This window comes from Dermochelys coriacea, chromosome 10 (assembly GCF_009764565.3).
Source record: "Dermochelys coriacea isolate rDerCor1 chromosome 10, rDerCor1.pri.v4, whole genome shotgun sequence".
In the NCBI taxonomy this organism is placed as follows: Eukaryota; Metazoa; Chordata; order Testudines; family Dermochelyidae; genus Dermochelys; species Dermochelys coriacea.
The window spans coordinates 11070321-11096579 of record NC_050077.1 but is presented as its reverse complement, the minus strand read 5'-3'; the positions used below and the strand labels follow the sequence as shown (position 1 = coordinate 11096579).

The 26259-nt window shown below is 43.9% G+C and overlaps 1 protein-coding gene across 1 annotated transcript in view; it reads right to left on the bottom strand.

Annotated features, from left to right (window-relative positions):
* The window catches only part of GNA12 (G protein subunit alpha 12), an 82287-nt gene extending 59860 nt beyond the window's left edge, over nt 1-22427 (bottom strand). The window contains exon 1 of the mRNA XM_038419513.2: nt 21887-22427. Within this exon, the coding sequence (XP_038275441.1) occupies nt 21887-22201 (315 nt within the window). The 5' untranslated portion in view covers nt 22202-22427. The remainder of the gene's footprint in view (nt 1-21886) is intronic.
* Between the last annotated feature and the right edge of the window lie 3832 nt (nt 22428-26259).

Below are 26259 nucleotides of genomic sequence, written 5' to 3'. Positions count from 1 at the left end.
TTTAATCACAGAGCACTGAAGTCTTTTTCAGCAGGTTTCAGCCCGAACTTCTAGACCAAGGGTCTGAAGATTCTTGTTTAGGATATTTGACAACACACACACATGCAATCTTGGATTACTTAACAAGTCTGCAGTTAATGTTGAAATACAGACATAAATACCTCATCCGCTCCAGTCCTTTAAGAACACACAGCAAGGATATTGTGTTAAAAAAAATTGGAGGGGGACAGAGCTGTGAGATGTTAAACAGTTTTAAGTGCCATAGAACGTGAGCTTATAATCAAAGTACCTCAGAAACCATTATATAGTAACATTCTTACTAGTGTGGTTTCCCAAATATAAACAGTTAATCTTGAACGACATTCATTTTAATACAACATAATCCCCCAGACATACTATTCAAAGAACATGTTTTTGTGACACCAATAAGAGAGTACAATTCACCATTTATATTCTCAAAATGAGGTACTAAAGATACGCATTTAGGATTTTGATTTATTGGATTGACCCAAAGCTGAAAAGCCTGTTCTCATTTCCAAATAGTTAATTCACCCTCTCTCTGATACATGTCTAAATCTGTTACTATATGTGAAGCTCTCACCATAACTAAGAACAAAGAAGACAACAGAATATACAAGGCTACCTTTCAGAATTGCACAGACTCTACATATTCTTTAAAACTAATCACTTACACAAAAGTACCACTCTGGGAGGAATTCAAAGTCACTACTACTTTTTTTTTCAGAACTGGTTTTGTACTGACCAGTGGAAAACTGCTATTTTTGGACTTAACGTCAAGGTTGTGTTTTATTGTCTATCAATATGCAGAGCAATGTTTGGGGGTTGTTTTTGTTTTTTTAAAGAGGAATGGTTATTTGGGCTGTTCTCCAGGGAAGCTATCCAAAATACAATCACATCAGTTGTTACCATTTCTATCTTCCACGTCTCTAAGTTTGGTTGCAAATATGCATGTAGTGTTCCAGCCCATGCAAGCCAGCTTTGACCTTTCACCTGCTTCGGCTCCAGCTCTCCAGAACCATCTCACTCAGCCCTTTACTATCTAGCTTCTCTATCTTACAATTTTAAAACAGTTTCAACCTTTACCCATCTCACTGCTTCAGCATTTACTTAAGACTCTCTCCAATGAAAGGCTAAATGATGTTACAACAGCTGCTTACAAGATAATGGGAATTCCCAACATCACAACTTCAGTATTTTTAAAAGTTTTTTAAATGTGATATACATTTTATTTCCATACAATTGTCAGCTCCGATTTTTCCCAATTCCACATATACAAAAATATCAAAGGAGTGGAGTTTATTCTAGTTAAGTTTCCCCATCTGTTTGGAAAACAGCCTGACAGCTGACGTGGAGATGTTTTGCAACTGTCGCCTAACAAATGTGACCATTAAACCAGTTTCAGATTCATCCATAGATGCTTCCCAAACTGACAAGTTCTGTAACCTGGGACAAGATTTTCAAGCACAAATAAGTGACTTCAGGCTCCAAAGTCCCAATGAAAGTCAATGGAACTTAAGTATCATTTTCAAAAGTGACTTAAGTGCTTTAAAATTTTTTAAAAACAAACAAACAACATAGCTGGAGTCAATGTACCTTAGGTTGAGTTATCACAGGGTCTACACTGTGGGGGGGGGGGTCGATGGGAGAAATCCCCATCGACTTACCTTACTCTTCTCATCATGGGTAGAGTACAGGGGTCAACTGTAGAGTGATCTGCTGTAGATTTGGTGGGTCTTCACTAGACCCGCTAAATCAACCACCGGTGGATCGATCTCAGAGCGTCGATCCCGGCTGTAGTGTAGATATAGCCTTTGTTAGGATAGAGGCTTTAGACTGATGGTTATAAACTTGAGGTCATTTTAGATCAAGCAATAGGCTGCTCAGACACTTAATACAAATAGTCAGCCAAGATAAGACTACTGTCAAGATGGACAGAAGTAACACCTAGTCACTGTAATCCTATCACTTCTGCAACTTTTTCCTCCACAAAGATGGAATTTCAGAAACAGATATAGGACAAATGCAACATAAGAGAAAGGCAGTCAGATTTTCTCTGTATGGCACAACAGGCCACCCCCTTTTAAAGTATATTCTTTACTACAGTAACTATCTCGGGGGCACAAGTGGAGTTTAGTCTACATATGCATTTATTCCTACTTGTGCAGAGTCTTAAAGATAGAAATGTACCTATCTACCTGTAATGTTGCCTTCTTTAAAAGTAGAACGTGGTGGTCTATGATCCACTATGACCGGATTCTTCCTCCTCCTCAACCAGCCACAGAGAGGCTCCCTCGTCCCACCCACAGTCCCTTCTCTCTCCAGCTCCAATGTAGTACCAGCATGAGTTGTTCAGACAACTGCTTGCCACTAGCTACCTATTCATCTGCCATAGATGAAAAAGGCAGACTGAACTGCAATTAAAATGAACAATTAACCATATCTTCACCTGTATACTTTCTTTGATCTATATATTCACTCATTATGTAATAAGCGAAGATTAAGATTTATGACAAAGCAAGATCCCAATAAGAGGGAATCCAATCCCAAGATTCTTCCATCTCCCTAGAGAAACAAATAAGAGAATGGGAGTGAATGGGAAGGGAAGGACTGAGATTTCCCCATCAACTGAAATTATTCAAGTTAAGTGATGCCCCAGGTTAAGTCTCATGGAGCACCAGGTGCCCACTTCAGAGAAGGCAAAAATGATAAGTAATATTTTTACCTCTCCTCTCTTGGGAACCTGTTGCCCCTTGAACCATTACAACTTGAAAGTAACCAGTAGAATAAGTTTTCACAAAGAATGAAATCACATTTCCCTCCCATCTCAAGGATTTTAAAGAAAGAGAACCAAGAGAAATACTGCAGAACCTTTTGTCCAAAGGTCATATCAGATGAACACAACACATGTAATTTATACCAGTTGGTGAAGGAATGACACAATTCCTTGAACTCTGTACTTTTACGCCCAGGAAGAAGCCATGTGCCTCAATGAGTGAGCCCTCACTGAAATGGAAGATATTTATAAACTGTATACGGGCTTGAAGAACTCCTGAGTTCATCCATCTGGAAAGAGTGAATATGGTTGCTTTATACCACTTTAGGTCCCCCATAAAATCCTAAAAATGGATCAAATGATTAGTTTTGCCTAACCAGAATCTGAATGTTCAGTCTACACCTAAAGTGTGCAACTGTTTCTCCTGGGTATGGACGGGCTTAGAACATAAAGAAGGAAAACAGGCTGACTTACTTAAAAATCCCCAATTTTTTTGCGAGGCAGAAATATTGGTGCAAGTCAGAGACACACTTCATGTGGACAAAACCTCACATAAGGATCCCACTTGGATAAAGATCCCAAAATTGAAATCTCCTGAACAATCTGATGGCTAACAGGAAAGTTACTTTAATAGGAAACATAGCCCTATATATAGTTTGTCAGGCCACCTCTGACCCTCCCATTAAAAACAAAATCAAGCCATTCTTTCAGGACTCCTAATAAAGACTCTTCAGGGACATAGCTTCAAGAAAAAGGAAAGTGCCAGGATGAAGGAAAAGAAAAAAGACAAGGAGAAGAAAAAGGCTGCAAAGCTTTAACTTGTACCTTCAAGAAGCTAGGTTTTTGACACAATCAGTAACCATCTTGATAGAACTCCAATGTGTCTCCTGCATGTGAGACAAACGGGATCCTACTATACTCCATCCAGTGCCTTATCAAATAACTTTGAATTTCCAGCTCAATGCCTGAATCTCTTAGCCCTGGTCTACACTACGGGATTAGGTCGATTTTAAAATGAATGCATCTACACAACCAACCCCATTCCGTTGACATAAAGGCTCTTAAAATCTACTTCTGTACTCCTCCCCAGAGAGGGGAGTAGCACTAAAATCAACCTTGCTGAGTCGAATTTGGAATAGTGCAGATGCAATTCGATGGTATTGGCCTCTGGGAGCTATCCCAGAGTGCTCAAATGTGCCCGCTCTGGACAGCACTTTCAACTACGATGCACTAGCCAGATACACAGGAAAAGCCCCGGGAAATTTTGAATTTCATTTCCTGTTTGGTCAGCATGGTGAGCTCAGCAGCACAGGTGAAAAAGGGAGTCCCCCCAGAATCTCAAATGAGCTCCAGCATGGACCGAAAGGGAGACACTGGATCTCCTGATATATGGGGAGAAGTATCTGTGCAGGCTGAACTACGATCAAAAAGAAGAAATGCTAATATATATATATGCCAAAATCATACAGGGCATGGTGGAGAGAGGCTACAACAGGGACACACACAGCCGTGCCGCATGAAAGTTAAGGAACTCAGGCAAGCCTACCAAAAAAAAGGAGGCAAATGGTCACTCCGGGTCAGAGCCCCATACATGCTGCTTCTATGATCAGCTGCATGGCATTCTAGGGGGGGACCCTACTACTACATCACCACTATCCGTAGACACCTGCAAGGGGAGAGTCTCACGCAACAGGGAGGAGAATTTTGTGGATGAGGAAGAGGAGGATGAGGAGGAGAATGCGCAGCAGACAATAGGTGAATCCATTCTCCCCAGCAGCCAGGACCTTTTCATCACCCTGGATCCAATACCCTCCCAAGGCAGGATCCCTGACCCTGAAGCTGGAGAAGGCAACTCTGGTGAGTGCACATTTGTAACTGTAGTACAGGAGTTAAAAGCAAGAGTGTTTAATGTTTGATTTGCCCTGCAGACTTGGGATGCATTCGTGGCCAGTACAGCTACTGGAAAAGTCTGTTAACATGTCTTGGGATGGAGCGGGAATCCTCCAGGGACATCTCCATGAAGCTCTCCTGGAGGTATTCAAAGCCTTTGCAGAAAGTTTCTCGGGAGGGCTGCCTTATTTCATCCTCCACAGTAGGACACTACCAAGCTAAGCAAGTAGTCTGGAATCATTGTAGCACAAAGCATGGCAGCGAATGGTTCTGGGTTTTGGTCGCATTCAAGCAACATTCCATCTATATCTTTCTGTGTTAGCCTCAGGACAGTGTTATCATTCACAGTCACCTGGTTGAAATAGGGGAATTTTTGTAAGGGAACAGTAAAAGGACCCCATTCATGCTGGGTTGTTTGCGCTTGGCTAAAAGGGATCATCCTGGAGAATAGCCACGTGGCAGGAGGAGGCGTGAAGGGATCATCCCAGAGAATAGCCACACGATGGGGCGGGGGGAGGCGTGTGCTGTACATCCACCTGAAAACCGCAGCCCCTCCTTTTAAACGTGAAACCCAACCAGCATTGCTTGCTGTGGGAAAGGATGGTGCTGCAGTTTGAAACCATTCCCACATGTAATGAAGGTGTAAGAAGCCAACCTCGCGTACCAAAAGGCTTACCATGGCTGCCTGGAAACCAAATTCTGTTGCCCAGCCGTTTGTGATGTGTCACCATACTGGCAGGCACTCAATATAAAAGGCAAAATGCGATCTTGTGCCTAAAGCACAAGTGCTGTCTGCTGTGAATTGCTTGATTCACTGTGAAAGAGTCTCCCTTTTGTTCTCAGAAATGTATCATCTTAAATTTTACTCTCCCTTTTTATCTCCCCCCAGGTGCAAATGTTTTTATGCTCTCCCTATCATCTCCATCCCTGAGGTTATCGCAGATTAGAAGGTGGGGGGGGGAAAAAAAAAAAACACACTCACAATGTCATGTTTTCCAAGCTCATGCAGTCCTCCCGCACTGATAGGGCACAGCTTAATGCATGGAGGCATTCAGTGGCAGAGGCCAGGAAAGCATTAAGTGAGCGTGAAGAGCAGAGGCAGGAGGCGATGCTGAGGCTAATGGGGGAGCAAACGGATATAATGAAGCATCTGTTGGAGCTGCAGGAAAGCCAACAAGAGCACAGATCCCCGCTGCATCTATTGTATAACGGCCTGCCCTCCTCCCCAAGTTCCATATCCTCCTCACCCAGATGCCCAAGAATGCGGGAAGGAGAAGGGGGGGTGTGGCGGCTCCGGGCACCCAGCCACTCCACTCCAGAGGATGGCCCAAGCAACAGAAGGCTGTCATTCAAAACAGTTTTGATTTGTAGTGTGGCTACAATAAGCAATGTGGCCTTGTCCTTCCCTCCTCCCGCACCCCATCCCACCCAGGCTACCTTGCCAGTTCTCACTTTTTTTTTTTTAAATTAAGAAAGAAAGAATGCATGGTTTTTATTTCCTTTGCTAGCTGTGATTGAAGGGGGGAGGGTGGTTGGCTTATTAAAAACAACCAAAGGGGCGAGTTTGCAGCAAGGAGAAACACACACACACACACAACTGTCGCACTGTAGCCTGGCCAGTCATGAAACTGGTTTTCAATCCTCTCTGATGCATAAGGCACCTAGCTGCGCTTTAATTGCCCTGGGGTCTGGTGTGACAAAGCTCTGTCCTTGCCGCCGTGGGTCCCACGTTTCCTGGGGGATTTTGCTAGCCTTAGAGGCTCACTGTGACCCTCCACGTAACCCTTCTCCCTCTAGAGACAAGAGTCACAGTCTACTGAGCTATTTTCATCATAAGCCAGCGAGGGAGGAGAAGTTATCCTTCCTTGCACAGTCTCTGTTGTCTTCCAGTCTCAGTGATTAATCAGGGGGCCAAGGTGGGGGGGAGCCCGGGCCCACCCTCTACTCCGGGCTCCAGTCCAGGGACCCTAATAGTATCAGCTATGCTAGCTGACCTTTTAGAAACATGACATGTACAATTCCCTGGGCTACTTCCCCCACAGCAGCCCTCACTTCCTCAAGCTCCACTTCACCCTTACCTCAGGGCCTCCTTCCTTGTGCCCGATATGGTGTGTACTACTCAGCCTCTCCAACCGCGCAACTTCCTCCTACAGCTCCTGACATGCACACCCACCTGACTAATTGGGAGGCTTTTAACTAGTTTCAGCCAGCCCCTGATTGGCTTCAGGTATCCCAATCAACCTAGCATTCTCCCTGCCTTCTGGAAAGTTCTTAATTGGCCCCAGGTGTCTTAATTGACCTGGAGCAGCTGCCATTTCGCTTATCCTGGTACCAGGGATTTGTTTAGCTTGGAGCTAATATATCTATCTCCCACTACTTTTCTATAGCCATCTGGCCTTGCCCCATCACACTGGCTGCTCAAAATTGGACGCCAAGCGATTTGCCTCAACCTCCCACCCCGCCATAAATGTCTCCCCTTTACTCTCATAGATATTATGAAGCACACAGCAAGCAGCAATAACAATGAGAATGTTGGTTGCGCTGAGGTCTAACCTAGTCAGCAAACAGCGCCAGGGAGCTTTTAAATGTCCAAAGGCACATTCTACCACCATTCTGCACTTGCTCAGCCTATAGCTGAACTGCTCCTTACTACTGTCCAGGCTGCCTGTGTACGGCTTCATGAGCCATGGGTGCAAGGGGTAGGCTGGGTCCCCAAAGATAACTATTGGCATTTCAACATCCCCAACAGTTATTTTCTCGTCTGGGAAGTAAGTCCCTTCTTGCAACTGCTTGAACAGCCCAGAGTTCCTAAAGATGCGAGCGTCATACACCTTTCCCCGGCCATCCCACGTTGATGTCGGTGAAACGTCCCATGTGATCCACCAGTGCTTGCAACACCATTGAGAAATACCCCTTGCAGTTTACAAATGGGTTGGCAAGGTGGTCCGGTGCCAGGATAGGGATATGGGTTCCGTCTATCACCCCACCAAAGTTAGGGAATCCCGTTGCAGCAAAGCCATCTACTATGACCTGCACATTTCCCAGAGTCACTACCCTTGACAGCAGCAGGTCAGTGATTGCATTGGCTACTTGGATCACAGCAGTCCCCACAGTAGACTTGCCCACTCCAAATTGATTCCTGACTGACCGGTAGAGGTCAGGCGTTGCAAGCTTCCACAGGGCTATCGCCACTCGCTTCTCAACTGTCAGGGCAGCTCTCATCTTGCTTCAAGGCGGGGGAAAGCAACACAAAGTTCAAGGAAAGTGGCCTTACACATGTGAAAGTTTCGCAGCCACTCTGAATCATCCCATACCTGCAACACTATGCGGTCCCACCAGTCTGTGCTTGTTTGCCGGGCCCAGCATCGGCGTTCCACTGTATCAACAAGCCCCACTGCCACCATAATGTCCCAATTGCCATAGCCCATGCTTTCAGGAAAGTCTGTGTACATGTCCTCATCACAGTCGTCCTTGTGCTGGCGTCTCTTAACCCAGTGCTGCACATACTCCAGGATAATGTGTGAGGTGTTTACAATACTCACAACAGCAGCGGTGAGCTGAGCGGACTCCATGCTTGCTGTGGTATGGCGTCCCAGGAAAAAAGGCATGAAACAATTGTCTACCGTTGCTTTCACAGAGGGAGGGAGGAAGGGGCGACTGACGACATGTACCCAAAACCACCCGCGATAATGTTTTTGCCACATCAGGCATTGGGAGCTGAACCCAGAATTCCTATGTGCAGTGGAGACTGTGTGAACTGTGGGATAGCTACCAATAGTGCACCACTCCGTAAGTCGATGCGCACCACGGTATTGAGGATACACTCTGCCGACTTAATGTGCTTAGTGGGGACAAACAATCGACTGTATAAAAACAATTTCTAACAATAGACTTCTATAAAATGGACCTAATTTCGTAGTGTAGACATACCTTTAGACTTGAGAACCTGCTTATATTTCAAAAAAGGCATTTTCTATCTATTTTATGGCTTAAGTATATTAAATCAAACGTTTAACAGTTGTGTTTGCATTACACAAATTGCACAGACTTGTGGATACTCAGACGATTTCCCGGCTTTGAGGGCGCTGCAATCTAACGAAGAACTAAGTTTCTATTGGATCCAGTTAGTCTGTTTTTCTATAGCTTCATTGTTTAGTTGTGTTTTACTATTTCCATACAAAGCCTTGTGAAAGGAGCTACCTTTAGATTTAGACATTCGTGAGGGGACGCAAGAACTCCCAATTTGTCCCCAAAAGTGTTAGTGAGGAAATGGCAATTGGGATCCATCTAGTTACATAAACAGCTTGCTGGGAGTTTGTACTGGTATACCATACATAAAATGAGAATTAGGAGGCATAAAGATACTTTCTAGTATCAATGCAGTGCGTCAGCATTCCCTACTTTCAAGCTCAGAAGCAAGTGAGTCACAAAGTTAGTCTTCCCAAACGTAAGGAGAGATCTCATTTATACATTGTTGTTCATTTGACAGCTATGTCTGAGAGAATGCAGATTTGCTGTACTCCAAAATACTTATAAAAAGTGGCTTTTACCACTTTTACAAGTTTTAAAAATTCTTACCTAACCTGGCCCTCTCAAGTCAATAAAGTTCAAGGTAAGGAACACCAAAATTAAACCGCAAGAAATCCTCACCACTCTGGAATGCATCAAAAGATCATATAACACTGTCCTTTGTCAAGGCAATCATAGAGTGACCCCTTGTCTGTCTCTTCCAGACCTTCGCTGGCTGAGCTTTCAAGAGCCCTCCAAGATGCTGTTACCTCTGCCATCACCCTCAGCAACAACATTCTATTTCTTCCTTGCTCTGGAGAGTTTAGTTTGTGTTCTTGTCATAGTGCTATTCCTTAAAGCACTGGTTTTCAACCAGCAGTTTGCATACCTCTGGGGGTACACAGACGTCTTCCGGGGGGGGGGTGTCAACTCATCTAGATATTAACCTAGTTTTACAACACGTTATATGAAAATCACTAGCCAAGTCCATACAAACTAAAATTTCATACAGGGATTTGTTTATACTGCTCTATATACTATATCAGTGTTTCTCAACCTGGGGGTCACAATTTATTTTATAATTATACAGTAAAAAACTAGAAAGTAAGCAAGTTTTCAAGCAAGCATAATGTGCTGAAACTTTTGTATTTTTATGTTTCATTTTGTAAGCAAGTAGTTTTTAAGTGAGATAACATGAGGGGTATGCAAGCCAAATCAATCTCCTCAAGGGGGTACAGTAGTCTGTAAAGGTTGAGAACCACTGCCTTAAAGGAGCCAATAAGCACCAACTCCAAATAAAGTCTAAAAAAAAAAAAAATTGATTGAATGCATAGACAACTTTTGATCATCTGAACCCTAGTAAACCCAGTTTTTAGTACAGCCAGTGTGAGAAAGCATTGCCTTATTAATTCAAATACTGTACTTGAAGAACCAGTAGTTTTATACAATCTAAAATGAGGTCCTCATTTTCAAGTACCGAAGACAAATGTAATTGAAATTCCCAGGCTATCATGGGTCATTGAAGACAATTACTCTTTCGCATGGTTTCCCTGTACACGTAATTCAATAAAAGTATCAATGTATTTACAGAGAATGAGGACTACACAAGCAGATAGCTAATTAACGAATTTAGCATTTCATAAGTTAAAAGCAGATACTTACTAGTATATTCAGGATTTGACCTTTAAATATCTATTACAGTTATAAAGGTTTCATGTTGTAGATAAAACAATGGGTTCTATAGCAAAACTGCTTGAACTAGAATTTGCAGAGCTTTGTGTCAGCCAACTTCTCTAGTTTATTTTAATCCTCATCTATTTGTGATCCATCCCAGGTTTGAATTTGCTTATGTTCACTTCGTGATCAATTTGAAAGATTAAAGATTTGATTAAGTTGGAAAAAAAAAAAAAAAGAAGAGGGTTATGCTACTTGTACAGATACTTGATAGTTCCTGATCTTTTCCTTATGGTGGAAATATTCACTAGCCTTAACAAAAAAACCACTAACTCAGAAGCTTGAGAGCATTCTCACTGAAAGTTCAAAAAAGGTAGATGCCAATGATGCACTATTTTCACTATATAGTATATTTCATGATGAACCCATGAACTCTATCAGTAAGTCAGAAGATATGGGGTACAGTGAAAATCATATTTTCAGCCATTTACTTTGAGACCAATTAGAAATCTCATCAGGAGCTCAATCGCTGAAATTGAGAAATACTGGTACACCCTTTCACTTAGTGCTTGTCTACACTTGAAACAGTGCAGCAGCATAGCTGTGCCACTGCAGTGCTTCAGTGCAGACACTACCTACACCGACTGGAGGAGCTCTCCTGTTGGCACAGGTAATCCTCCCCCCCACCCAAGAGGTGGTAGCTAGGTCAAAAGAAGAAATCTTCCATCTACCTAGCACTGTATGCTGGCGGTTTCGCTGGCTTAACTACATCGCTCAGGAGTGTGGATTTTTCACACCCCTGATCAATGTAGCTGGGCTGACCTAACTTTTTAGTTAGACAAGGCCTTGGAAGAAATGTAGTTTGTTTTGTCACCTATTACTACAGCATTCTTTCCTATACTCCAAATAAGAAGAGTAGACACTATCACAGATGTAGGCAAACTACGGCCTGCGGGCCACATCCAGCCTGTGGGACCCTCCTGCCCAGCCCTTGAGCTCCTGGCCCGGGAGGCTAGTCCCTGTCCCTCCCCTGCAGTTCCCCCTCCCCTGTAGCCTCAGTGCACCGTGCCGCTGGCGCAATGCTCTGGGTGGCTGGGCAGCACAGTTGTAGAGCCGCGGCCTAACACAGCGCTCTGGGCAGCACAGCTGTAGCACTGCCAGCCACTGGTGCTCCAGGCAGCGCAGTAAGGAAGCATGGGGGGTTGGTAGAGGGCAGGGGAGTTCGGGGGTGTGGTCAGGGGCTGGGGTGGTCAGGGGGCAGTCAGGGGTGGTCAGGGAGCAGGGATTGGTGGATGGGGCAGGAGTCCCGGGGGAGCAGTCAGGGGGCAAGAAGCAGGCGTGGGGTGGGGGGGGCGGGTGGATAGGAGGTGGGGGCTGGGCCGCACCTGGTTGTCTGGGGAGACACAGCCCTCCAAACAATTTTGGAAACCTGATGTAGCCTTCAGGCCAAAAAGTTTGCCCATCCCTGCACTATCATAACAAAAAAGGTTTTTCATTAGGAATTGACTTTTCAATTGACCTACCAGATGATTTTCTGCTAAGATCAGAATTTTAAAAAAAAAAATAGGCACAAGCCTAAATCTTGCAATGCATTGGATAAGGAAATCTCCAGATATTAGAATACAACATGCAAACTATGAATGCCCTGGAGGCAGACTGTTTGCTGCTGCCTATGGGCTTTATTTTAAAAAGCCTTTTTTTGGTCATTTGGAATAGATAACACAGGACTAGTTAAAAGTAGGATCTAGTTTGATTTACCAAGCTACAGTACTAACCTGAGCCAAAAAAGCTTGTTTTGTAACATTTTAGTTATACTCATGACAGCTAAAATTTCATTATTAGTATTTGTTTTACAGTAACACATGGGAGTCCGAAATCAGGACTGTATCTTGCCTATTGTCATGCACACCAGTTCACCTACAGAAATCCACATTCACATGAGATGGTGCCTTCCATAAGTCATGGAGAGATGAAAAACAGTTTCTTTATTTTGCTATGACAATTAGCATGGAAAAAAAGGATTATTTCTACTTGCAAGGCAAGTTCCCTCTCTCAGAATAAAGGAGTTTTTTGTAAGTTACCCACTGATCACATTTCTTTAGATAATAACAGAGCAAAATGTTTATTTTAAAAAGTAATTAATTAATTTGGTAGAAAGGAAAGATTGTTACACTGTTTTGAGATACTTCTAAAATGTTTTAGACAGACACCTTTCACATGAAAAGTTATTTCTTAGCTATAACAAAGGAAAAAACCGTAGCGTTTAAGATAATTGTTTATTCCGTTGGATGAAGTCTCATTATTCCAAAAGATCACATACCTTGCTGAAGACAGCCCTACAGATAGGCTGTGATTATAAAGGTGAGGGAAGCAGAGGTAAATACTACAGAGGAAAATAAAGCATTTTTGGCAACCACCAGCTCTTGTCCGTGAAGTCAGCATGGACTGGGAAGAACCAAACAACTCAAGTACCACCAACCTGATGGTTCTACTCAAGCACCTAAGTCTACTAACATGAAATACTATCCAGAGTTCTACATAACTGAATATTAGTAAAGTTTTCTCTATCTGACCGAGGAATTATCTTAAGAAGCCACTTCAAATGCATTTCAGTTCCCTTGTAATTAGCAACACGATTCATTTCCCTACTTTACAATGGATGGGCAACAGAATGTAAGCAAGCTACTCGTGAAGCAATAACCTTCTCCAGGCTTTTAAGCCATTTAAAAAAAAAGTTGTCAGACCTCATACAAAAAAACCTGTAGATGGCCAATAGTTTATATTACACCATTCAAGATAGTATATTCTACATTGAGGAACTGATGTGACAAATGAATGCAGTTCTGCCAACTCTTATGATTTCATCATAACTCTAGCCATGGTTTTTTTTTTTGTTTTTTTAAAAAACCTCTCATGAAAACATGGTGAAGAAAGGTTGCCAACTGATGAGTTTTCACTCATTCAAAATGGCCACCATCTCCTATTGCTGTGAATGGGGCTGACGCCAGCAAGATGGCTGCCACTTCATTACAGTCAATCTGCATGTGGCAATGAAACTGCCAAATCTTACTGTTTTCAATGAAACTGAAGTCATGCCCATGTGCAAAATGGCTATAACTCTATGGTTCAGTGGCCTAGACAGGACACAGGGACTGTGAGAAGCAGCAGACACACTGTACAAGGTAGGTGAGGAGAATGAGGAAGACCAGGAGGCAAATTAAGTGGCTTCAGGGGAACGGGGTGTGGAAATGAGTGGAGCGGGGTCTGGAAGAGTGTGGGAGTGCTACCCATCTCTGGCAGAGAAGTGGGAGAGAGGAGAGAAGCAGGGAAGTGTGCCTTTTTACAAAAGACTAAACCAATTCCATAGTCTGTACTGTAATATCACTGATATGACTAAGTTTTTATATCTTTATCTATAACTCATCAACCCTAAATGTAATATAAGTTGATGTACAAGTGTGAATCATGATGCATTAAGCCAGTGGTTCTCAAACTACTTACCATCCAGTTCTTCTTTTATCAAAGGGAATCAACTAGGAGGGGAGAGTAACAGGAAATGGGTCGTAGTTCCCTTATCTTGGGAGTGAGGGTAAGTGGAGTCTCCATCTGAGCAGCCAGGGAGAAGTGTGCATTTTAGGAGTGACTTTTCAACCTACTACCACCACAAGTGAATTGGTAGAGGAGTAGAGGACAGTTAAAAAGTCAAGACACACTGAAAAAAAACATTATGTTTTTAAAATCTCGTTATTTTTGTTGTCTTGATATTGACAATACTGTGACTGTCAGCAACATCATCACTGTATGCAATGTTGTTGTAGCCATGTCAGTCCCAGGATACTAGACAAGTTGCGTGAATTAATCTCTTATTGGACCAACTTCTGTTGACAAAGAGAGAGAAGCTTTGTTCTTACACAGAGCTGTACTTCCGCAGACCCAAAGAAGAGCTCTGTGTAAGCCTGAAAGCATCTCTCTCTCTCTCTCTCTCTCTTTCACCAACAGAAGATGGTCCCATAAAAGATATTACCTCATCCACCTCATCTCAGCAAAATCACTCACTGAAACACTGGTCTTCACCATGAAGAACTGCTGTAGTTTTCAGACTAGACTCATTTTCCCCATGCTGTATTATATTAAAAACTAATGAAGTGTTGCTCTAATAAATTTGTTAGTCTCTAAGGTGCCACAAGTACTCCTTTTCTTCTTGTAACAAATTAAGAATTTTTGGTGATTTAGTGTTCTGAAGCGGTTGCTTGAATTCTTGAATTTACTCAGAGTTAAAATTCACAAGCTTTTTCCATAGAGCACACCAATGGAGTGTTTAAAATACAGCTCTCTCATTTAATGGAGTGTTTGAATCAGAAAGAAATAGACAAAACCATTAACTTCAATTTTTTTATAGCTAAAACTTAGCCAAATAGATGTTTTACTCTTGATTGCTATAGAAAAAGTAGTAATTTATGAAGTATAAAATATTACAGCCTTCTAGAGAATGGAAGTGTTACTCAGTACAAGAGATATATCCCAAAATGCCAGAAAGATCTTTTAGCATTTGAGTCTTACCTCACCTTCAACATGAAACTTACATCAAGTACTTTATTTGAATGGTGGAAGGATAATATATGTAAATACTTAATCCAGTGCTACCCAGGTGACAGGAGGGTAAACAGTAAAGATGACTACTCTTCCAGACTGCCAAATAAAATATATGAACAAAGGAAAGTGTCATTTACTTAGTCCACAGGAACACAAACATTAAGAAACATTTGGATTAGCTGCGGAATCTCTGTATTTGTAGCAGCAGTGACGTCTGCTTGTCTGCAAACTGTGAAAAGACTTCTTGTCTCCAAATTAATCCAATGAGATGGAGAGATGCAGCAGAACAAAAACTTCTTGCTGCAAATGAAGCTTGCAACTAGAATTCAAGGTAGAGTGACTGCTGAACCCAGAGGTGCAGGTTGGCACAAGCCCTTTGAGAACTTTCAGAATTATGTTAGTAGTTTTTTCATTTAATTTAGATCTTTACAGATCAAGTGCTATGAACTTATGACTGACCTTTAGCGCATAATTGGCTAATGTGTTGAACATTGCTGAATCAGCTTCTAGTGTTCTGAATTTGATGTGTTGATTCTGATATATGAAGTGGATTGAGATCATCCCTCCCCTCATACTATACTGTCATAGTTGCAGTTAGCAGAGGTGCACACAGTGTTGCCAACTCTCATGATTTTGTCATGAGTTTCATAATTGTTTTCTATAAATCCCCAGCTCCTAGACTCAAGTGAATATGTGATTATTCCAGCCTTCATTCTTAAGAAAAAGTAAGTTTCTAGCTCTCGTGGCTGTGAAAAAAGCTTCAGTGTGAGACCCCAGTGTATTCTAAAGGCTCAAAAAGCAGAAGGCAAATAAAAAGAACACCACATCTATTATTTTTTACATAATCTCATGATTTTAAAGCCAATCATGTTTTTTTGGTGAGCCTGACTCAAGAGTTTTGAACATTTTGGGATGGCAATACCACCAACATGAACTCTTGATCTGAAAGGGAGGGGGACTGCTGGTGGAGCCCCCTTGGCTCTAGAACAAAGTCTCTCCTTTCCCCATTCCAAAATAGCCCAGGTCTATTGACCTTTAGAGCACAATGCCAGGTGTTTCTATTTGCATGGAATGATACAAACATAGGCTTTTGAGATGAAACAGATTTGCTAAAAGAGCTGTGGCTCTTTAATTTTGTTTCTGTAATTTACAGAAGGGGTGCTTACAGCCTGTATAGACATTCCTTATTTAAACATACAAACCTCCCCTCCCCCAGAAAACCCAATAAATGAATTATCACATGCACAGGAAGTCCCTGGTTTCAGAGTAGCAGCCGTGTTAGTCTGTATTCGCAAAAAGAAAAGGAGTACTTGTGGCACCTTAGAGACTAACAAATTTATTAGAGCATAAGCTTTCGTGAGCTACAGCTCACTTCATCGGATGCATTTGGTCTCAAGTTCATATTCTGTATGCTAATGGCAGCGACTCCAGCCATCACTCAAACATATTTCAATGGCTAGAGAATCTGTTTGAAATGTAATTGGGTATGGGGTGATTTCTACACCTTCTGTATTCCCTGTGGTTTAAAAAAATTAAATGTGAGGCTTAGACTGGAAAATGTCAATGTGTCTTTACTCTCCAAAGACTAATAATGTTCTGCGAGAACCATATGGGTTCACCGAATGCTATTTCGGATCAAGAGTGAATATTTATCAAATAAATAAGCATCGATAGTAACTGTTGATGGTATTCATTATCCTGTCAGCCATGATGTAGTCAGTTACATTGACCACTTTCTTCCTGATCCAAACAAGAAACTATCCAGATCTACTCAGGGTTGATGGAATTTGGGATTTATTACAGTTATTTTGCATTTTGCAATTTATTAAGTGTCTTATTGATTCTACTCCAAGTGCATTGCAAAGGGCACCTGGAAACAAATTTCAACAACAATGGTCCTCTACAGTTAAGTCAGGAATAAAGGTGGCAATGATTCAGGTAGTTTTATTACAAGAGAATCCATATCTTGAAGACATATTGAGAGAGGACTGAAGAGAACACTAATTAAGTACCAATTCAATCACAAGGTGTAAGGTCTAATTAATTACAAAGCCAGGTGCATACTTCCAAGGGCTGACAGTTCTATTACAGCACTTATCTACTGAATTTTCTTTAATTACAAAGTCAGCTTTAATGTAAGAAAATTCAATAGATAAGACTGTTGTAATAGAACCACATCAGCCCTTTGAGGTGTGCAGCTGCCATGATCGAGAAGAAAATGATATTGTCCTGTGACAGACTAATCAAGAATCAACCACACCTACGATAAATCAAAAAACCGCTAATCAAGAATCAATACCCAGAATATTTTACCTCTACAGTGAAAGACTATTGAAGGTCAAGTATTACTATTCCCTCACAGGTTGCTGAATTCACCCATATGCAAACCCAAAACATTGTGGATCAAGACCATAGCAGCTCGTGGAATTCCCAATAATGAGATGACATTTCTCCCTGGATTCCGAAACTAATATAAGGGCCAAGTGTGTCCAAGGAGAACAATCAGCTTGCTCACATAAGTGCACTTTACAACTGAATGCAACAGTATTCTCCAACTCCACCCTTTCTATTGCCTCATAAAATTTGCATGCGTTTCAGACAAACCTCTGATCAAGCACAAAACTTTCTGTTTGTGCAGCCATAAAGAGAGTGCACATCTGTACAGCATCCTGGAACTTTTCTATTCAAAGTCCACAACTTAAGTTATGGATTGGAGTTTCTAACAACAGTTTCTCTGGAGTCCCTTCCTACTCAAATATTAATTTTTCAGTCACTCAAATTATTCAGGTTGCGGACTGAAAAAAAAATCATCACTCAGTGCTCCTTACAGCTTTAATTGGTTTGGTCCATTTCAATACAGACACTAATTTGAAAAAGCTCCACAGATTATACTTTATGCTTTTTTTAAAGCTGAATTTCTGTTCGAAGTAATCACACGTGCTGGGACAGGCATTGCTTCGGTGTTAGTGGGTAATTTTAATTGTTTTCTCATGCAGTGAAGCCTGATTCATTTCCATTTTTGTGATGCTCTATTTTAACGGTCAAAAACAAACAGAAAATAGCAACAAAAGTACACAAGGAACATCGGAGTTATAACTCACCAGGTCAAAGTACAGCCAGAAGTCCCTAAACCTTCATTAATTGTAGTCAGAGGGAGCAAGAATGGGAGTAGTTATTTTATGTTTGAAGAGTAGTTATTCAGTTTGTTCTTTGAAACTCAGATGGGAACTCCAACAAACATTTTTACAGAATAGCAGCAGCCATTCACCAGGTCTGAAACTTGCAACATGCAAAGACTTCCTCAGTCTCTCCATACATTTGAGATTCTTCTTTAAAAAAAACACACCACAGCAGTTACTCCTGTACTCTCCATTTTCCACTTCCAGAGGGGTGTGCTGAAGTAATGGAGTCTGTGTACTCAAAGCAGAACATTAACACTACTGCTTTTCACTTCAATCAAAAAGTTTCAAAATTACTTTGAAACTTAGCCTTGATTAACAAGCAAAACCCTAGTTAACCAGTGATTATTTACTTTAAACCAAAGTAAGACTAACATATTTGAAGATTGCCCCACAATGCCAGAAAAAGCTAGCAAGGCTCTGAACCATCACCTGTACTATATGGAAAAGTAAATTTTGGATCACAGGTTTACTTATTTCAGCATTTTGTTTTTAAACCATACCTCCCAAAAGGAGAAGTCTAAGAACCATGCATTCATGCTTAATTTGCCACAAGATACAGGAAAAGTAAGAGGCTGTGAAGTCAGAAAGGAAGAAATGGGAGTGTTAGTAATAAGGGAAACAAACCAGTTGACATCAGAGTCAATATGACAAACTACCTGCATCAATTCATGCCATTTTCTTTAATCCATATAAAATGACCAAGTACTACTGTAAGAGGCACTTTAGAAAGTAAACAAGGCAAACCATCAGGAGGGCATAATCTATTCTCTTTCAGAGAGAAATTTAATCATATTGGGGAATAAAAGGTGACCGTTTAATCCAAGATATTTACACTACATTTCTAGCAGAGATCCCAAAACTCTAGAAGCTTTAACTGAACTGCTCATTGATAATGCTGAGAATAGTGTGGAAAAAGAAGCTAAAATGTAGTTCAACTGTCAGCAGTAGGGTCAAGCAGAATTATTATTTTATAATGTTAAAAATGCTTAAATACTGGAGCACAAGACCAGTTGTTTAAATTCACTTAATACATGTTTAAGATTTAGTGTTTGCAATATTGTTTAGATGATCTAGGTATTTCCATTTAGAGTTAATGGATGGTTACATTAGTTTGAAACAGTGTTCCCTCTGATTTTTTATGTCCGCGTGTGGAATAAATTTTGTTATGTGCACCAATATGGAGGTGGTGTGTGACATATCACCTTCATATTGGTGCACATAACAAAATTCATGGGGTGAGGGTGGGGCCAAGGGGTTTGGAGTGTGGAAGGGGGCTCAGGACTGGGGCAGAGGGTTGGGGTGCATGGGGATGAGGGCTCTGGGGTGAGGCTGTGGATGAGGGGTTCAGGGTGCAGAAGGGGGCTCAGGGCTAGAGCAGAGGGCTCTGGGGTGGGGGATGAGGGGTTCAAGGTGTGGGAGGGGGCTGAAGGCTGGGGCTGCAGATGTGGGGTTCAGGGTGCAGGAGGGAGCTCAGGCAGAGGGTTGGGGTGTGGGGGGGGATGATGGCTCTGGGGTGGGGCCAGGGATGAGGGGTTATTATAACCAGGATTTCTCATACAGTTCTGTCCCACTTCTTTTCCTACCCTCAAACATTCCGCTGCTCTTTACCATCATTTTAACTCAGTTTAAGGTAGCACTAAAATAAACACACTAATCCAAGATTCATACTACTCACTTTTGGGTATACTTGAAACCTAGTGAAACTCTTCTCTTCCTTCCCTCCTCCCCCATTCTGGAATACTAGGGGAAGAAAGAGAAGCAAGTTGTCAAGCTATGGATTTTGTGGCCTGAGCTCTCCTTGTGCATTATATGCGCCCACTTCTTCCTGCTGCAGTGGAGTGTAAAGCCAATTCAGGGCACTTGATACCACAGGGAACTCCTTTTTCCTCCCCTTCCTAAAAACCACTTGCCTCATGTTTTTGTAGCGCTTCTTAAAAGCGATTCAGGTAGCGGAATTAAGCTATGAATGGTCTTCCCATTCAGTTTGGATGGAAGCAGAAGCTTCTGAAGGAGTTCTAGACCGCAAGAGTCACTTCTTCAACTTGTGCTTAAAAAGAGAGCACTGTTATAAAAAGGTTATCCTTGGAAGCGCATCTTAAGACATGGAAGCAATTTTCCTTATCTCAGATGATGCACTGGCCCCTCCCTTGATTTTTGCAGGAAATCCTGCAGCAACTACAAGTTTCCTCACAAGTATGTGTCCATGCAGAAGTGAGGAAAGTCCTATACAGATATCTTTGAGGGAGCAACTTTTTTTTTTTTTTTTTTTTAAATGTAGGCAGGGACCCTTCCCCAGAGGGGAACAAGCCCTCTTAGTAGCCCTGCATTTGTATGGAGAACATGGGAAACAGCCCCTGTACACAGCATATATCTATTTTTCTGTGCACAAGGGCTCCTTGTATTCCCTTGGCAACCAGCTTTTATGCACCTGTAGGATTGTTCCAGAACAGTGGTTCTCTACCAGGAATCTGGGGTCCCCTACAGGGGCCACAAGCAGGTTTCAGGGGGTCCGCCAAGCAGGGCGGACACTTGATTTGCTAGGGCCCAGGACAGAAAGCTGAAGTCCCACCATGCGGGACTGCAGCCTGGGGCACTGAACCCTCCCACCCGGGGCTGAAGCAGAAGCCTGAGCAACTTAGCTTTGTATTGCCCCCTATAGTGTGGGGGCCCAAGCAATTGCCCTCCTTGATACCCCCTAACACAAGCCTGGGCTTTTATATGCAGAAAACAGTTACAGCACAGCTAGGCCATAGAATTTTTATAGCATGTTGGGAGAGGCCTCAGAAAGGAAAAGGTTGAGAACCCCTGTTCTAAAACATGACCACCACCTGGTTATTATGCAGAACACCAAAGGCCCCCAGGCAGAAGATGTGGGCAGTCAATTTCCTCAAGCTCTCTACACCTTGAGGATGTTCTTGTACATCATGGCCCTGAACTCCAGCAACTATTCTATCCTCTCACTAGGAAGTCATCATGCCATGCCCAGAGTGCTGGGGTCTCCACAATAAAGATGTAAGCATTGACTGAAGGCCCAACTTCTCCCCCAGTATCCCAATCGGGGTGCTCTCAATCTTGAGGCTATCATGCATAATGTCCTCAACAGGCCTTGGAGCAATCTCCTAGATACATCTCCACAGGTCTTTGGTGTTAAGATGCCCCCAATTCTCTTAAAAACGTTCCTCAAATTACAGCTTTTAACTCCTGTAATCTATGTACACCAATACAGGGGACCTCCCCCACCCATCTTCAGGGTCATCCTCCCGGAAAGGATCCTCAACACTCACTCCTCAGGGGGGAGATCCTTATCTCCCTTTCACTTGCCTTCTTCCAAATATGGGGGGCCCCAACTCCCCTGAGGACGTTCACATCATGGTTTCCCGGAACATAAGCCACCCTTATACCTCCTTCTCCTCTGGGTCTTAGAAGTCTCTCCAGAACCCCTCCATAGGTGTCTGGGCCCTTTGAGAACATCTTCTTGGATGACAATCCAAAAACCCAGGAGGCGCTGTACGCAAACTCACCTTTAGGCCACCCTCATTCATGGCACGGAACCCCTGTACCCCAGCAGCCCCAAAGGGCCAGGTGGCAGCCCGGAACTCCATCGGCCCAGCAACCCTTTGTCCTGCATGGGGTCCCCCCCTCCCACCTTGTCCCCACCCCCCTTGGGGGTGGCTCTCAGCTCGGCGCGAACTCCAGCTGCTGTTGCACCCCGTTCTCTGTGGCCCAGCCCGGGGCTCGCCCGTACCTTGACCATGTTCTCGTAGATGATGGCCCGGAACTCCAGCAACGCCTTCTGGTCGAACTCGCGGCCGTGGATGATCCGCATCTGCTTGAGGAAAGTGGACTTGCCGCTCTCGCCGGCGCCCAGCAGCAGGATCTTGACCAGGCGGCGCACGGCGCGCCGCTCCCGGGCCAGCATCGCGTCGATCTCCCGGCTCCGCCGCCGCGCCTCCCGCTCCGAGTCCCGGCTCCGCTCCTTGCCCTCCCGCCGCGGCTCCCCGCGGCTGGTGGCTTCGGCCGGCAGCAGGCAGCGGCTCAGGGTCCGCACCACCCCGGACATGGCTGCTGGGGACGGGATCGGCACTCACAGCCCCGGGGACCCCACCAGCGCCCCTAGCAGCGGGCGGCGGCCAGCCAGACGCTGGGGACAGCCGCAGCTGAGGAGGGGGAGGGGGATGGGCGGGGCTAAGGGCCGGGCCCGCCCATTCCCCCGCGCGGCGCGGCGCGGCGCGGCGCGGGCACGCTGCGAAGGGGAGGGGCGTGGCCCAGGGAGCCGCTCGGCGGGAGGGGAGCGGGGGAGCCGGCGGGGCGCGGCCCGGAGACCCTGAGCGGGGCGGGGCTGGTGCCGCGGCGCCCCTCAGGTGCCTGAGGAGAACGGGACACGGCCGCGGGAGCGCCGCCCACTCGCAGCCCCGCGGGAGAGGTCGGCCCGGCCCGCCGCTGGGGTGCCTCGGGGTGGGGAGCGCGCCTGCCGCTCCCTCGGTTACTACTAGCCTGGCTGGCCGCGAGGGGTGCGGGCGAGGGCGGGACTTCACTCCACCCACCCTACGCCTCATTGGGGCAACGGGGTGTCAATCAACGTAGCCCGAGATCCGACTGGACACGCTGCACTAAGGGAGAGTTGGCGGAGGAAGGCAGGAGGAGGGGCGAAGAGGAGGAGCTCCAAGAGGGGAGGCGGGGTAAAGGACAGAAGCACCAATAAGAGACAAAGGGGCGGAGTCCCTAAGGAGGCGGAGCGAAGAGGAGAGGCCTTAAAAAGGAGGAGGAGGCGTTGGCCCAGGGGAAAGGGAGGCGGTGTCAGAAGGGGGCAAGAAGGGTGGTGTCACCCCCTCTCCCTCAGCGTCTGGGTTTCACGGTTGTTCTCAGCGTTGGGCTTTTTGAACTCAGTGGTGGTGGGAAAAGATTTGTGTTAAAAAAAAATATATATATAAATATATATATATCTCACAAGCCAGATATGGTGCTCATTTGTCCCTGGATTGCTTTGGGGGGTTGTTCGTTGATAGCTGGAATCATAGAATCATAGAATATCAGGGTTGGAAGGGACCCCAGAAGGTCATCTAGTCCAACCCCCTGCTCAAAGCAGGACCAAGTCCCAGTTAAATCATCCCAGCTAGGGCTTTGTCAAGCCTGACCTTAAAAACCTCTAAGGAAGGAGATTCTACCACCTCCCTAGGTAACGCATTCCAGTGTTTCACCACCCTCTTAGTGAAAAAGTTTTTCCTAATATCCAATCTAAACCTCCCCCATTGCAACTTGAGACCATTACTCCTCGTTCTGTCATCTGCTACCATTGAGAACAGTCTAGAGCCATCCTCTTTGAAACCCCCTTTCAGGTAGTTGAAAGCAGCTATCAAATCCCCCCTCATTCTTCTCTTCTGCAGACTAAACAATCCCAGCTCCCTCAGCCTCTCCTCATAAGTCATGTGCTCTAGACCCCTAATCATTTTCGTTGCCCTTCGTTGTACTCTTTCCAATTTATCCACATCCTTCCTGTAGTGTGGGGCCCAAAACTGGACACAGTACTCCAGATGAGGCCTCACCAGTGTCGAATAGAGGGGAACGATCACGTCCCTCGATCTGCTCGCTATGCCCCTACTTATACATCCCAAAATGCCATTGGCCTTCTTGGCAACAAGGGCACACTGCTGACTCATATCCAGCTTCTCGTCCACTGTCACCCCTAGGTCCTTTTCCGCAGAACTGCTGCCGAGCCATTGGAGTTGCCAATGGCATTTGAAATCAAATCAAATCAGATCAGAGGTATAGTTAAGACTTAAGTAGAAACCCTTACAAAGATTAAGAAAACAGGGTCAGGATTGGTGTATTGAAAGCCACTCGTGAGCTTCTCATTATTGGAACTACACAAGGGCTTATTCCTACACCGAGCAGCTGAGGAGTATTGCTAACATATGCACAAGGTATTAAGTGATGAGCTAAGAGGAACTGCACAGTGCATTAGGTCCTGCTTTAGCAGCCCCTGACGTCAGGGAACAAATTCCTGTTATCTTTAATACATGCAGGATCAGTCCCTCAATGAGAATATCACTGCCAATTCAATTCAAAAGTTATTTGTTGAGTCAAAATGGTGTAACCCTTACAACAAATCTGCAGAGCAATTTTTAATAGACCCATCTCTAAACTGCCACCTAGAATCAAAAGCAGGTTCCTGAAACTGCAAATCTGACAACGTGACCTACACATCAGGAAAAGATAATGCTGCAGAATGAATGTATGTTCAACTGTCTAATGAGAAAACATTCTGCAAAATCTAGAGTAGCAGACACTCATGTACTTTTTAATTATTTCTTAGGCTACTCCTCAGGCCCTAATAAAGGAAGAAATTCAGATTGAAACAGCATGATTGTGACTTTCTTGTTGTAATACCAGTTACTTTTATATTTCAAGACAAAGACTCTAAAATAGAGTTAAGTTTAGGAGTACAGAGCAATAACAATGGTTAAACAAATTATACTTATCTCCAAAACCATGTATTACCAACGCAAGAAATGCAGAATTAAGACTTTAAAGAAATTCATAGAATCTTAGAATATCAGGGTTGGAAGGGACATGTTACATGTTAATGTACAGAAATGCACAGGGAAAACACACAATGAATGTTAAATGCCCTGTATTGACACCAGGCAATAACCATACAATTACGATTAAGGCATTTTAGTGTTTGTCATCCCAGATTAGAGGAGATGGAGTTTTTTCATTTTTTTCTCTTCACAGTGCCACTACAGAACCAGGTTAAAGTTATTAGTTTGCTTTAACTATGTGTTTCCATACACAAGTTAAAACAAAACAAATTGTAACCAGCAGTTAAGACCCTAGTAAACTCTAACAAAACAAAACTCAGTCCTCTCAAATCTCTCCTCTTTCAGAACCATCAGCCTCTATCAAGCACCCTCCTCCACCCAAAATGAGAGCAGAGAAATAGAAGTGCCATGATGATCGGCACATTATTTTGACCAAGGGAGGGGTAGATTCCAAAAGAGAGAGCCTCTCTGAAGAAGGTACCAGGGGCAGAGCAAACTCTTTCAAATCAAGGGGTTCCAGCTCAAACATTTCCTCCAGTAGCAACTGTGGCAGCATAGAACAAAGAGAGAAGCTGTCTTCCAAGTAGGCAGGTCCCAACCTGTTTGGAGTTGAGTTTTATAGGTCAAGACCAACAATTTAAATTCCCGTGGAGAGCAGTAATCAGCAAATGGAGATCATGGAGCACTGGTGTCCTATTCTCCCACCAACAATCAGACTCCAGTTTAAGTTTCCAGATTGACTTAAGGGGCAGCTCTATGTACAGTACACTGCAGTAATCCAGCGCTGAGGTGACAAAGGCATGGATTATAGGAGCAAGAGCTACATCTGAACAAAACTGCTACAGTCTCCTGGCCAAGCAGTGGTGGAAAAAAGCAGTCCTGGATCTGCTGTTTGTGATTCCCTGACAACAGCCAGGGATCCAATACCCTCTGGCTGCAAACTCAAACAATAAATAGCCACACTCCCTCAATCAAGATAGAGAGAGATGTCTCCATATCTTGTTGCTTCTCCCTCCTCTCTTGTGCCCCTCTCAATTATTGAATGCACGACGTACAGGGAACAATTAAAAACAAGCTCATCCTCTCTGGAAGTGTACAGACTGAACATTAACCACACATGATGCTGTTGTGAGCACTCCAAAAAAACCCCTTTTAGTCTTAGTAAGCACAAGAATCAGGAGCAGCAGAGCATAGCATTTTGTCATAAACTGTCCTCTACTCACTATTGCAGGACCTAATTTGGGGGTTTTGTCTTCCAGGACCTTTCCTCTTTATAGGGGTTGAGATGCTGCATTGGACCTATCTCCAAGGGCTGGATGACTCTAATATATTACATGTAATTCACCAATTCAGTCACCAGATGTCACCAATGTCCCACAAAGAAACGAGTCAAAAGAATAAGATGGAAAAATCCTATGGCCATTCAGAGCAGCTGAGAACACAGGTGTCACTCCAGCTGACATCAGTGAGATGTGCAGGTGCCCAGCACTTGTGAAAATCAGGCCCGAAGTGCCTATGAGGTGAGCAGCCTGGTACTTGCTCATTAGCTCCAGAACTCTCCTTTAGTATAATGCTG